This window comes from Stegastes partitus, unplaced genomic scaffold, assembly GCF_000690725.1.
Source record: "Stegastes partitus isolate 25-593 unplaced genomic scaffold, Stegastes_partitus-1.0.2 Scaffold474, whole genome shotgun sequence".
Lineage (NCBI taxonomy): Eukaryota > Metazoa > Chordata > Actinopteri > Pomacentridae > Stegastes > Stegastes partitus.
In genome coordinates this window covers 373398-387974 of record NW_007578205.1, presented here as the reverse complement: position 1 = coordinate 387974, position 14577 = coordinate 373398, and the positions used below count along the sequence as shown (strand labels likewise).

Below are 14577 nucleotides of genomic sequence, written 5' to 3'. Positions count from 1 at the left end.
TGCAGTTCCTTCGAGAAGCTTTCCGCCGGCATCCAATCCCACAATGCTTTTCGACAGCCGGAGCTGCTCGGGGTACGTTCAAGAACAGCCGCCATATTTTGTCAACCGTTTGAAATACACACATTTTCTGTAATAAAACACGACCTAGTTGATGTTGTAATTGTTAATTAACTTGTAGGTATTCAATATTAAGTAAACAAATAATAAAATAACCAATCGTTCGAAAATCAATGGGGATAAATTGCGTAAAATATTCATTGACCCATCAAAGCATGACACAATTAAGAACATACTCTTCATATTTTGTATAATATTTCAATTTGTTTAAATTATTAAAGAAAATAAACAGAAAAAATCTCTACATAGATATAAATTACACCCATTGGCAGCGTGTTCCTGAGAGTTTTGTGTAGTTTTCTGTACTTCTCTATATTTTTCCCAGTCTAATAACAACTAACTGTGCAGTACTTCATGCACAGAAAAGATTTGTGCAATGTACAGACACAAATGCTTATTTCAAAAAATATATTGCATATATTCCTGACGGTTCCATGTGTTTATACTGATATTTTTCTTCGTATTATGTTAGAATTTTAGGATTTTTTATTGAAGCATTTCCCAAAACATTGAATAAAAAGAATATAATTGTTCTTGAACGCAGCTTTTGTGACGTCTCGAAGCGCCGCTAAATTCAGGCCTCTGATTGGCTTGTGGGTCTCAGCCTGGCTTGCATTTGATATGTACATCAGGATGGGTAGTGCGGGCGGTGCTGTTGGTTCGTTGTGTGTTCCACAGCGCAGACTCCGCCTGGCGGGACAATCTGTACAACAAAACACGCGCGCACACGGTGTTCCCCAGAATTCGCGCGGAGTTTGGAAAGTGTACACACAGCGGTGGCGGGAGAGAGCAGGACGGATATTAACCAACGTTTAAATACTTTAAATAGCGTCGAAACAAAGGAAGATACGTAGGAATAGGTTTGGAATTGTTTGTATTTTCTGGAGGAAAGCGCAAAGATGGGGGACTTCGGAGTTTATGCGGTTTTTGGGGTGAACGGTCCGCCTCAGAAGCTGCTGAGGTAAGACATTTCTAAGGTTTTTAACCGCTAAATTACGTTTGCTAGCTATTAAATTCGTGTTTATGATTTTGAGCGTGTACTTGAACAACAGCTCTGTTGATTAAAATGCGTTTTTGTCTGGAGTGTTCTCCATTAGCTCAACTTTTATTGCTCCTCATTGGCGCCGTTTGAAAGTAGCCGTGTTTACAGACACGGAGAAACACTCTGTTCCTGTAAAACGCGTGCTAGCGAATATATTTATTCTATTCTTGTTTTTCCTGGACGTTAAAAGATGATTTTCTTATTATTTCTTTGTGTTTTGCCGTGTCAGTGCTCAAGGGTCGTGCAGGGTGGCTGTTGCAGTTCCTTCGACTGTCCGCCAGGTGGTGCTGTTCAGCAGCGGCCCGTGGGGGGACAGAGTCTGCGTCAACGCGGAGCTCAACGACGCTGATCGGATCCCCATCACCATCGGAAAACTGACTCCTTACAACAAGTAGGTTCACTCCGACTCACAGAACACAGTGGGAACCTCTCTGTCCCCCGGATTAGACACTGAGATGATATTTCTGCATTCAGAAATAAGAATAATCTGTATTTATAGAGCTCTTTTCAAGCCAGATAATTAAAGACAGATGAAAACACAGTTCAATGCAGTGCTGGAAAAGGTAAAAACTTGAAAGAAATAAAAGGTAGTTCAAAGATTAAAGTCAGGAAGGTTCTCAAATAAAAGTATGTTTTAGGCAGGGATTTAAAACAATGTGGCTCCTACTAGAAAGAAGAAGTTTGGGGACCCTTTGTGAACTGTGTGAAATATGTGGATTTAACAGAGAATCATCACAAAGAACTTTGTGTTGCAGCTGTTGCATTTTCCTATTGAGGCATTATTAATTTATAAACATGCTGCTTGTTTTTTTTAAATTGTGCATTCTATTTATTATTGGTTTTTAGGTTCTAGATTTTAGATATCTACTGCAAATCTTTATTTTTTCTGAACGCTGCTGGACTTGGGTCACTGATTTTATTCCATTATGATTCTTAGCATGTTGATTAACAACAAACTAAACTGAGCTCAACTTAATTATGTGTAATTTGTAAGGAATAAGACGAGAAGACTTACTTAAGACAACGAATGTGTTTTACCATCCGTTAGTTATTAGGAGAAGTTTATTGTTCTTTTCAGTATTTCTGTCATTTATTTGATCATGTAAAAATAAATGTTCTCCTTTTTTTGGTGTTCATTCAAATTTCTGCCATAAATTTGTATCCTGGTACAGCGATCCAAGACAAGCATGTAAAACGCTGTAAAATACACACACAAAAAAAGAATTTAAGTGACTCTGCCGACCTGATATTTGCTGGACAGATTGTTCCAGAGCCTCGGGGCCTGGACTGCAAATGCTTGCTCCATTTTGCTTTGTCCAGCTTGGCTAGTGGAACAGACAACAGACCTCTTTCGTGGTCCATAGCGGTTCATACAGTACCAAGAGGTCAGAAATGTGACTGTGCTGTTTAGTGCAGTGCTGAGTATTCTGATTAACAGGTAGCATGACGATGATGTCCGCTCTGTTTCTCCTCCAGGTGTCTGTCCTGGGAGCAGTGGGAAGAGGAGACGTGGACGGACAGCGTCACACTGAATGTCTCTCTGGAGGGATTGAACCTGGTAAATATCAAACAATCCTGAAGTTTTTCTTCTGACTAATACTTTGACTTCTGGCTTAAGGACATTCTGAGGAAACCCTGACAGTGAATTCTTGAGTGTTCCAGCTTATAGCCAAGCTACCGAGCAGCTAATGTAGAGGTACAGTGTTCGACTGCATGATAAAAAAACAAGCACTGGGATATTTAGTTTTTCAACAGAGGACTTCAGTAGCTTCATGGAACAAATTATTCATTCTACAGTGACTGGGGTGATTTTTGTAGCGGACTGCATCTGCATAGAAAATGGAAATTAATGTTTAAAATCTGTCAAAACAACTGCGGTGCCATCCAGAATAGTCTTTTTGCTTTGATGACATCCAGATCTGACTGTGAGCTCATCATACAGAGCTTTGTGGTGGTGATTTAAGTGATCATTGACAACTATTGCAAGAGTCTTCTGACAGAGTTCCTGTTTTTAGTGAACACTGTTGTTTCTGTAACTGAAATATTTCTATACAACTGATGTTGCATCATTTTGTTTGCAACCAAATCCTCCTTTTCAGTCTCCAGTTTCTTGCTCATTTTGCTGTGCACATGCAGAACCGGCTTGTCAACAAGCTGTTTTGCAACTAAGTTAAAAAAAAAAAAGTGTCTCCAAGATTAAAATATATGTTGTCAGCTAGACGTCTCTTGTAGATTACATAGGAAAACTGACAATTGTGCAAATTTTCTTTTTTGTATGCAGTAACAGAAAAAGTCGTAGCGTGATGTGTTTCAGTTGATTTGCTTTACGTTAGCGTTGCTGCAGTGTGACAATGATGCACGTCGTGATGCTAAAACAACATACTGAGCAGCCCTCCTACAGGGTCTATAAGGGAACCAACACTGGAGGGAAATAATGTTTAGTGGTCATGGGAAACAGTTGTTTTTCTTAGTTAAAGCTTTTAGGGCACAGACTAATGTAAATATGTCTTTTTTTTCTCAGACGACAGCAGATTGGAGCGAACCAGAGCTCATCCTGGCTGTGAAGGAGTACACACCAAAGGTAATCTAAATAAGATGCACCACATACCAAGACATAAAACACTTGTCATATGTCATAAATACTTTGTTAATTATTTTGAATGGCTGATATTAGTTATATTACAACTGTCCTCTGAAGCAGCCTTGTTTGATTAAACAGTTTCCAGTAGAGGAACAAGTATTAAGATCCATCCATCCATTTTCTATACACCGCTTAATCCTCATTAGGGTCGCGGGGGTGCTGGAGTCTATCCCAGCCGACTTAGGGCGAAGGCAGGGGACACCCTGGACAGGTCACCAGTCTATCACAGGGCTACACTTAGAGACAGACAACCAAGCACACTCACATTCACACCTACGGACAATTTAGAATCACCAGTTAACCTCAGCATGTTTTTGGACTGTGTGGGAGGAAGCCGAAGAACCCGGAGAGAACCCACGCTGCACGGGGAGAACATGCAAACTCCACACAGAAAGATTCCGGTGCCCCCACCGGGACACGAACCGGCGACCTTCTTGCTGTGAGGCAACAGTGCTACCAACTGCGCCAAGTATTCAGATCATTTATTAAAATAAAACCACCAATGCAGCAAAGTAAAAAATACTGCAATACAAGTCCTGCATGAAAAAGCCTGCAAGTATTAACAGTAAAATATCATTAAAGAATGAAAATATAGGCACTGGTTAGCCCCTCTGACTGATGAATTATTAAGTATAACATCATTACATTATAAATACAGCAGCAGCAGCATGTCAGCAGCATGTTACTGCTGTAGCTGCTGCAGGTGGAGCTGGTTTCAATCACGTTATAAACAGCTCTGCACACAAGGACGGCAAATACATCTGACATGAGTAATAGAAAAGAAAAGAAGAATCAACAGTTTTTGGAGTTCCCCTCTAGACTTTGATTTTTGCAGAGACATTGGATCATTTTAACATTTAATAAAACAAAAATGCGTCAAAAGTTTAGAGGGAAAAACCGCTATTTGATAGAACTCGTAGGCATCTGATATGTGAGCTGAAGCTGCTTTTTTGAAGCCAGAAATGTTAAAACTACTGATGAATCTTGAGAAATGGGTTTGATTTTAAAAGCTTGTTGTGTTATCCATTGTTTAAAATATTTATCTTAAATGTAAAGAAAGCTTTCAGATAGTTATAGTGGAGTTGAAAGTGTAACATTCCCTCTGACATGAAGACAGTACAAATACTAAAGTATATAAAAATTTAACAGAGCAGGACTAAATGTGCTTACTTAATTTCACACATTGACCTTTTCTTACTTTTCCCACAGCTCCATTCAGCCACTAGAAAGGAGGTAAATAATAAGAGGTGTCAGTTGAAATAAATGTCACGTCACTCCCAAAGCTCAACATGTCTGATTCTGAAACTACTGAGGCTGAAACTGGCTCATCTTGTTTGCAGACAGCCACTACTTTGTCCTCATGATCGCTAATTATACGCTGTGAGAAAACGGACACCGCGCTGAAAGACACATAATTATTGTTATCATTGCTTTTAGCTGCACCAGTTTTTCTCGCTGACGTTTCTTTTAAAATTGATCTCGCAGGACGCCGCTGCTCCCCCGACAGCCCGAGACCTCAAAGGCAAGAGGAAGAGGGACGAAGGAGAAGACGAGGACAACAAGGTGAACAAGACAGGAGAAGACGAGAACACGTGTCCAAATGGCGCCGTGGAGAAAACCACACCTGTGCGAAAGGCCAAAGGTCAAACCAAAGGCCGCCAGAAGCTGTTTGGTAGTGGAGCAGGTGAGAGAGCCGGTGCTTTGTCGTGTTGTTTGTCATATCTGTGCTTGTTTATATTTGGATATGAGATAAACAAGTTTTTTTTTTTGGATGGAAAGTGACAAAAAGTTGCTGGAGGTGTTAAAAGTGTTTGCAAAATCATCCCTGTATGATAATTAGTGCTACAGACACTCCTATGGCTCGCTGTGGAGGTGTAAAACATTTTCTTTGTGTGTGCGCTATTTTTTTTTTTCCTAATAAATCTTTTCTCTTCTGCAGCTAATGGAGCAGGAGAGACGCAGGGGATTGTGGGAAGAACGCCTCCTCAGAGCGCAGCCAGGACGAAGAGTAGGCAGGCCAAGACTCCCACACACAGCGGTGCGTTTGTGCATACACATCACATACCGTTTGGGTTGTTTTGCCTTTATTTATTTGTACCTTTCTGTCGTATTTATTCACCTGTCAGTCCCACAGCTGATGCGTTGATGCGCATCGCCCACCTGAGTTCATGTTTCCTGCTTCTCTGCTCAGTGCAGGAATGTAACACCGACTTGTGTGTGTGTGACTCACACGCAGGTATTTGTAGGTTTCTGCTACCTGGCCGGCGCTGTTGGTGCTCGCTCTTTAAAGGAACAGTTTGACATTTTGCGAAATACACTTGTTTAAGTTTCTTGCTCGCTGCTAGACGAGAAGATCAATAACACTCCTATATCTGTCCATCGAATCAGAGCCGGGAGGCAAATAGCTTTGTGCAAAGAACAGAAACAAGGAAGCTGGATCTGTCTGGGTGTTTAGAAAAGCTCAATCCAGCACCTTTAAAGCTCATTAATTAGCACTTTATGTCTTGTTTGTTTACGTAACAAAGAACATTTCGTTGTTTTGGAGGAGTCCACTTACCTCCTATTAATATTTCTTTAAGTTATGTCAAAGTATTTGCTTTTAAGGGCAATTTATAGAGACAACATTTCTTTAGCATTTCTAATTTCAGTTTCACAACAGCTTCACTTCCAGTTTCACAAACATGTTATTCCATCCACAATAGAGGCAACCATCCAGGTTTTCAACTCTCTGAAAGGAAACACACAGTGATGTTTCACAGCATGAACACACGTCAACTTTCCAAAAAGCAGCAGTTTAAATCACATTCGCTCTACAGATCAGCAAAGCCCTGCTTCGTGTTCCTTCCTTCTTAATGCCATGTCCAGTGGTGATGCTGAAGTCAAAGTTCTGATACCAGACTGTAAAAATACTTCACTAAAACTCTTCGTTTAAACAAAATGTGCTTAAAATATGAAAGCTAAAAGTGCTTATTTTGAACCTGTGATGTTTCATTTTACTACTTTAGATGTTAATTCAATCTATTTTATGTTTCTGGTGAATTTAACCAACAGCATTGTGTTCGGTTAGATCATCATGTGTTTGTAGAGTCACTGTTCTGTGAGATCACATCCGTCTGAAAGGCAACTTCTATGCATTTCCCCTCTAATCCATGATTATTTATAATCGTCTGTATATCTAAGCGTGTAGGAGAATGTTGTCAGCTCAGAAAGAAACACTTCATCCTTTAGTTTGATCACAAACGGTCAGTATTAACAAATCTGGAGATATGTGGTTTTTATTGGACAGGAAAATTACAGGCTGTAACGTAGCCAGTAACTAAAGCTTTCAGACAATGTAATGGAGTAAAAGTACAATATTTGACCTTGTGATGTAGTGTAGTGGAAGTATAAAGTTAAAAAACTCAAGTATAAATGTCTTAAATTCGTACTTCACCACAATAATTGAGTAATTGCACTTTCTTAAGCTGTAAAATAATTGGACACACATCAGTTGGTATGATATGAATGGGATGTCTTGTTCTTTAGTCAGTTTTTCAGATTAAATCTACTGTTGTTCACATGTTACTAACTGTATCTATAATAAGTCAGTCAGTTTGGAATCAGGTCATTAAATCAAAGCTTTGCCTTGAATCTGCAGCTAGAAGTCTGAATCTGAAGCTTCACTGGATGTTCTGTGTTGACATTTAGACGTTCGGTACATCCCGAGGTCGTGGATGAGTCATTTCACTCTGTTTTCCTGCAGCTCCTCTGCTCAGCCCGTCGGGTCGCTGGGGTCAGACTTTATGTCCCATCGATGCTCAGACGGCAATTCTGATTGGAGGGCAGGGAGCCAGGATGCAGTTCTGCAAAGATCCCATGTGGAAGCTCTGCACGGGTCAGTCAGCCGTAAAGGACATTTAATTATCTCTTTAATATCAGAGGTCTGTGTTTGCATGTTAGACTCTGTGTTCTCTGTCCAACAGAGGACTTGTCCTGGGTGGCTGCAGAGACTCTGGCAGAGGGTCCGACTCCCGAGGCCAGGATCGGTCACACGGCCGTCTACGACCCCGACACCAGACGGATCTTTGTGTTCGGAGGCTCCAAGAACAAGAAGTGGTTCAATGATGTTCACATCCTGGACACGCAGAGCTGGAAGTGGACCATGGTGGAGGTGTGTGTGTTTACAGACTTCCTCCTTGTTTCTTCTCTTTCTTCATGTTTTAATCCCTTTTTTCTCCTCCAGGCTCAAGGTAAGGTTCCTCCCCTGGCCTACCACAGCTGCAGCATGTTTCGGGGGGAGCTCTTCGTGCTGGGAGGGGTGTTTCCTCGGCCCAACCCGGAGCCCGACGGCTGCAGTGACTCGCTGTATATCTTCGACCCTCATCTCTCCATCTGGTACCAGCCCATCGTCACAGGAGACAAACCCTCACCCCGCTCAGGGTAACAAGGCCTGATTAAAAAAACTTTATTTTACTCACACAAACAAACATTTGCAGCTTTACAACTTCCTCTTTATTTTTTCCTTCCAGCCACTCTGCATGTGTGATGCAGGAGAGGAAGATCTACGTGTTTGCTGGGTGGGACACTCCTGTCTGCTACAATGATATGTACATGTTGGACCTTGGTGAGAGACAAACAGAAGGAATATGCATCTGGGTGAAGGTGTAAATACAGATCAGTGCATTCATGATTAAAGGTTTTTCTCTTTCTTAGGTCTGATGGAGTTTTCTGCCGTCAAAACAAGTGGGAAAGCCCCTTCTCCTCGAAGGTACACAGCTAATCACATACTGTAGTTACAGCCAAGGCTGGTATCATGACGACACTTAACATGATTTATGAATGAAAACAGAAGGATTTGCAGAATAAGTTAGTGAGTTATTGATTGAACACACAGTAATGTTGATATTGGTATCCAGACTTTGATATTATAACCGTATAAATCTGAAAGAACAAAAAGTCTTCCGTGTGGCTCTGTTTTATAACATATAATCAACACGTCTGTTTGTGTTTGCGTGTGTTGCAGCTGGCATGGCAGCGCCGTGCTCTCAGACACAAAGTTCCTCATCCACGGCGGCTACAACGGAAACAACGCCCTCAGCGACGCCTTCGTCTTTGATATCGGTGAGAGGCGGCTCATGTACTGTGAAGGAGGCTTTTAGTCATTACAGTGTTTTTAGGAAACAGTTGGTAAAGATCAACGTACACACTGGTCACAGAGCTACAAGGTGGAGCAGTAGGTAGCACTGTTGCCTCACAGCTAGAAGGTCGCCGGTTCGTGTTCCGGTGAGGACACCCGGGATCTTTCTGCGTGGAGTCTCCATGTTCTCCCCGTGCAGCGTGGGTTCTCTCCGGGTTCTCCGGCTTCCTCCCACACAGTCCAAGAACATGCTGAGATGAACTGGTGATTCTAAATTGTCCGTAGGTGTGAATGTGAGTGTTCTTGGTTGTCTGTCTCTAAGTGTAGCCCTGTGATAGACTGGTGACCTGTCCAGGGTGTCCCCTGCCTTCACCCTGAGTCAGCTGGGATAGACTCCAGCCCCCCACGACCCTAGTGAGGATTAAGCGGTGTATAGATAATGGATGGATGGACACTGGTCACACATTTAATGAAAATCCAACAGGTGTCTTAGCCAGGTATTGGACCACCATTTTCAGAAAAAACATCAGAACATTTCAGGCTTTTAGCTTTCAAAGTTTCCGAGATATTGTTATTTAACATAAGCTCAAATTTGAATGTGAAAAAAAAAACATGCTGAAAGTTAATTATCTGGGAAAGTACTTGATAAATATCCATATTTTCTGCTGTTATACTTCAGGCAAATCTAAGGTGGTCAAGTTAAAAGCAAAAATGTGTTGATTTGAGATAAAAACAGCCCACCTCTGATCATTATATGATAATATCTCTGATGATACTGTGATTCTGAGCTTTCTACACAAGGCCGTGGCCCCGTCTGTGTCCCACATTACGATAAATGCCTTCATCAAGCACTGTGGCATTAACCGTACCATTCTAAATGTCAACAAAACACGGGACATGGTTTTTCACCCGAGACAGCTCATGATGAGCCAAGAGTCATCAAAAGCCCCATAATGACTCGACTGTCCTTGTCTAAATACAACCTCCTTGGCTGGAAAACACACACTGATAATTTGATGGGGGGGAAACTGCAATCCTGGACGGCACCGTTAGATATGAAGTTACAGCACTGAATGGTAACCTGACTGTGAAACGGAGAAGCAGCTTGCAAATATGCAACTATGAAGGTGGTTGGAATGGAAGAATTCAAGCCCATACAGATCCAGACAGTCGTGAAACAGGCAAAAAGAAAAAAATCACAAGTTTCCTCTCCAGGACAATAAAGTTTACTTTCTTTACTTTCCAGCTCACTAATCAACACATTCCTTCTCATTAGTTTCTTCCTGAAAAATTCCAAAGTGTAAAAACAACACTTTGGCATTTTGCAAGGCGTTAATGTGCACAACAGTTTCTCTGCCATGTGCGGAGACTTCCTGGAGTCTTGTCATCACTGTGAGCTTGTTGAACAACCAACAGAGGAATTACTGTTCACGGTGGAGAAATCTCATCTAACTCGAGAAAAAATGTCTCTTACTAATCATAAGAAGTAAAAAAAAAGTGTTGATTGCAAGCGGATTTCCAAAAATATTCAGTGTACTGATGCATAAAGCGAGGTGGAGTCAAGAAAAGCCCTTTATGTTATTGCACCTGTTACATTATTACTATAACGCTAATAAAAATGTCGACTTTCCATCTTTCAGACACCAACAGCTGGACGGAGGTGACGCTCCCCCAGCTGTCCGCGCCCAGGGCGGGCCACTCCATCATCACCATGGAGACAGCCGGTCGCCGCCGTTTCCCAGAGGACGGCGAAGACGCGGACGCCGGCTCCGTCGGCAGAACTCTGCTGGTGTTCGGAGGCGGAGACAACGAGGGCAACTTCTACTCCGACCTGACGACTGTCGCTGTGGAGGAGCTGCTCGGTGCTATTTAAGGAGGGTGAGTCAGAGGTGAATCCTCACTGCCTGACTGGATGTGAAGCTACTTCGACTCCCCCACACCTGCCTTTATTATTTATATACTTAGAGGGTTTTTTTGTTGTTGAATGTGCCCTTTCTTTTACAGCTATGTGCTTCGAAAGGTTTATTTGTGAAAATCATCTACATATAATGCTAATAGAGATCTCAAAAGCCGAGCTGCATTACTGCTTTTTAAAATCCAATAAAACAGAGAGATGTTGTCTGATTCATAAAAACCATCCTCTTGATTCAAAACATCAAGTAAGTTAATTTTATGTACATATGTTTAAAGCTTCTATTTTTTTCTCAGGTAAAACTTTTGTTTCGATTCTGTTGTCTTCTCTGTTTATGAACAAATGAGACCTTTAGTGCTAATTTGGAACATGGTACCTCCAGATTGCTGCATCACCTGTATTCTATCATGTTCAGTCACATTTTGTATTCGTCATCTCAGTGAAAACCAAAATCTCAGTTCCTGTTGCTGTGCTGTTGCGCTTCTGTTCTTGTTTAATAAACGTTTGCCTTTAGAGCAGAATCTTCCTTTAAGTTGACATTTAGTTTTTCTGCTTTAACACAACAGTTTCCATTTCCAGAATAACAAACCTGCCTTTTCAGTTTGACATCAAACAGCGTGAGGTACCCTTCATACCGAATCGTGTCACGCCGATGTAGTTTAAACGAGGTTTGACACTTTAAAACAAAAAAAAAGCCCGTTAATAACATCCCTGCCGGCGCGGTAACTCGACACCAACACGAGCTAATGTGAGACTCGTGGAGTAACGCTGATGTTGTCTTCAAAGAGCAACGAGCTAAATGGAGACTTTTTCTTTAATGAAAGATTAGTGGAGCTTGAGAGAGATTATCTTCGTTTCCTCTGAATTGCTGATAATGGTGTCATGAATATGACTGTTTTCACTTTAATATTTTCATTGGATTACACACCACAGACAGACTTCTATTTGGTAGCATGAGGGCCTCTTCAGAGGGCGTGTTCTTCAGATGTTCCGGCTTTCAGGGTCAGAGCTGTCGTTTAGGGCGCTAAAGTAATCGTTTTTTTAAATAGAAATTTGGGGACTTTTATAAACCCTAAAGACGGCACTGTGGCACAGGAAATGTTTCCGTCTCGGTCTGCCCTTCAGAAGAGAAATTATTCATTAAAAGCTGTCAGAAAACCCAGTGGCAACAGGATTCAACAGCTGAAAACTTCCACGGTTTATCAGGGATGTCGGTTTGGGCGCCAGAGACTGAAATATCTCGATGGATTGCGCTGAAATTTGTTGCTCAGACTCGTGCCCCCCTCAGGATGAAGTGTAATAATTTTGGTGATTCCTTAACTTTTAATGAAATGCCAAAACTTTCCAAGTGCCCCAAGTCTTTACCTGCAAAACTAATGACATTCTCATGAGCTGAACAAGGAGTTTGGTTCTAATCTGATCTGCAACAGCGGCCTGGAAGTTACACAGAAAGAAGAAACTGTGATCGTGATTTTGTGCACCTGGAAGCTGAAGAAGTCACAGCTCTTATTTGGATCTTACTACAAAAAAAACAAAAATGAGTTGGAGGCCATGAGTCTGGTTTCACCCACTCCATGGCATTTCCTCTGGCGATGCAAAGGAAAGCTCGACTTCCTCAAAAATATTCAATCAAAAGCAAATCGGTTTCCTCATTTTACACTCGTGGATACACAACTTTTCCCACTTGATGTTTTCTTTCCACAGCAAATCATAAAACACGCTTTGTGTACGTAACGAGCCGCAAAGCAACTCTTCATTACTTTGTCATAATTAAAAGTAATATGTTTGAGTTCATTTATTTTTAATTTAATCTCTCTAATTACTAAAGTACATCATGTTGCACTTACTGTGATTGTAGCACAGTCTGCACAAAAGCCTGTTTTTGGCTGTGGTTCTCGCTGCACTCGTTTTGCCCACTCTGTGAGTCAGCACCTTCTAAATTGCGAGGTCGAGGCAGGATATTTATCCTATTGGACTGTTAAAGCAGCGTCCCTGTTTGATCATCTACATAATAGGTGAGTAATATCCTGCGCTGGTGGCCTAAAGCGGTGGTTCAGACCTTTTTTTCTTTGTCTGATGTAACCCCACAGAGCCCCTTCATCATCACACAGCTTGTTCCACATGGATAAAAATGAATATTAGAATAAAACCAGTGATGATCCTGGAATTGCTGCTTTTTAGATTTTAGAGCTGATTAGTGCTGCTGATTATCCAAAATAATCTACTAAAGATTAACAATGTGTGTGTTTACTTTCCTCTTAAGCACAAATATGTGGGTATATTTATATATTTGTTGTCATAAATATTATCTACTGCTGCCACAAAGTAAAACAGATCCTACACAGGTGTTCAACTTTAACCTTGTTCTTTTTGTTAAGGAGTTTGCATTCTTATTGGTTCATGAGGTGATTTCAGCAGAGCTCCGCCCACTTTGACAGGGGCCAATTAGACAAATTTGTACCACCTGTGTTTGTGTGTGACTAATGCTTGAATTTGTCAGGTGTCCTGATTTGCTAAAATAACCCCAAACAAGCTATTATTATTTTCTCAGTTGATTTTAATAAATGAAAATGCATTGTATGATGGTTTTATCCATTATAAGGACATAAAATTGCATTTATTGTTATTTATTGTTATTTATCAGCAACCCTGTAGTATATGAATAACATGCATGGGACAACAGTGGGCATCTCAAAAGATTAATAGCATACCAGAAAAGATTTTTAAGCTGCTTTTATTGATGAATAAATCTAATAAAATAAGACTTTTGGCACTGACCAGGTGTATGTGGATTTCCCAGGTGGTATCTTCTGTCAGACTAAGTTGGGGAAAGTGGACATGTAGGGAGCTGATTCAAAACATTCACCTAAATGTATTAAAATGACAATAAAATGTGGAAGTCGACAACATCTCCCCTCAAACAGGGAATCTTTGTGCTGCACAAGTGTTGCAGGAGCAAACAGAAGAAGCTTGATGAAAAGAGTGGAAGCTACATTTGCTGATAATTGGCCTTTCAGGTGGGCTGAGGTTGCTTTCAAGACAGTGGAGGTGACGTCTCATGTGCTCAGACACACTAAAAAAACAGTTTTTCTAATTGGATTCTCAAAAGTTGTCACCTTTTTTGTTGCACACCAGAAAAAATATCATGTTCATGCAAATCCCTGCTTAACAAAATGTGTGATTTTTTTAAAAAATTGTTTAATTACATCCTCACTTTGTTCCAACACTGGCTTCCTGAAATTGTGAAATGAATCCTAACAGCTGGAAGATTCATGCTCGGGTGGCTTCAGATCACATGTGCAACAGTGTGACAGAAAAAAGCAGGATGGTGGCAATAAAGACCTGCGTGTTACACCGCTGAGTGACAGACAGCGTGACTAAGGTGGATTTCTGGAGAGAGAGAGGAAAAAGAAAAAAAAACGACGAGGAAAAACCCTGGCGATAATATCAAACGTCTGATGGTGTGTGCAGCCTGCCAGGCTCTACGGGGGGAAGTACTGACTGCATATTAAAAATAACTGTTATTACAGCCTCAATCCGGCCAGATACGCTTGGCACCGTGAAATGGGAGACTGGAGATACAAAGGCTGGTATGTGTTTTTAATGCTCATCCAATGAGACTTAAAATACACCAGAATCAGCTGCAATTAACAGTCTGCGGTTCAGCCTCCTACTCGGTGTGTTATTGCTGCTTTAGAGGAAAAATAGGAGAGTGGCAGCCAAGAAGATGGATAGATAGATAGATAGAT

General features: G+C 41.2%; 1 protein-coding gene across 1 annotated transcript; it reads left to right on the top strand.

Annotated features, from left to right (window-relative positions):
- Positions 1 to 882: 882 nt before the first annotated feature.
- On the top strand, positions 883 to 11360 carry krcp (kelch repeat-containing protein). Its single transcript, XM_008286878.1, has 13 exons — positions 883 to 1078; positions 1389 to 1550; positions 2636 to 2717; positions 3681 to 3740; positions 5286 to 5484; positions 5740 to 5838; positions 7543 to 7674; positions 7763 to 7950; positions 8023 to 8219; positions 8309 to 8403; positions 8493 to 8547; positions 8803 to 8900; positions 10557 to 11360. Exons 1-13 carry the CDS (start codon positions 1017 to 1019, stop codon positions 10787 to 10789), a joined length of 1662 nt encoding a protein of 553 aa, XP_008285100.1. The 5' UTR covers positions 883 to 1016; the 3' UTR covers positions 10790 to 11360.
- Positions 11361 to 14577: the final 3217 nt, after the last annotated feature.

What these genes read in the sequence shown, in the direction of transcription:
- krcp (XM_008286878.1), top strand. Translation starts at nt 1,017, where the DNA reads ATGGGGGACTTCGGAGTTTATGCGGTTTTTGGGGTGAACGGTCCGCCT. An exon ending in GGAAGTGGACCATGGTGGAG is followed by an intron (nt 7,951 to 8,022) that starts GTGTGTGTGTTT and finishes TTTCTCCTCCAG; the next exon opens with GCTCAAGGTAAGGTTCCTCC. An exon ending in AAACCCTCACCCCGCTCAGG is followed by an intron (nt 8,220 to 8,308) that starts GTAACAAGGCCT and finishes TTTTCCTTCCAG; the next exon opens with CCACTCTGCATGTGTGATGC.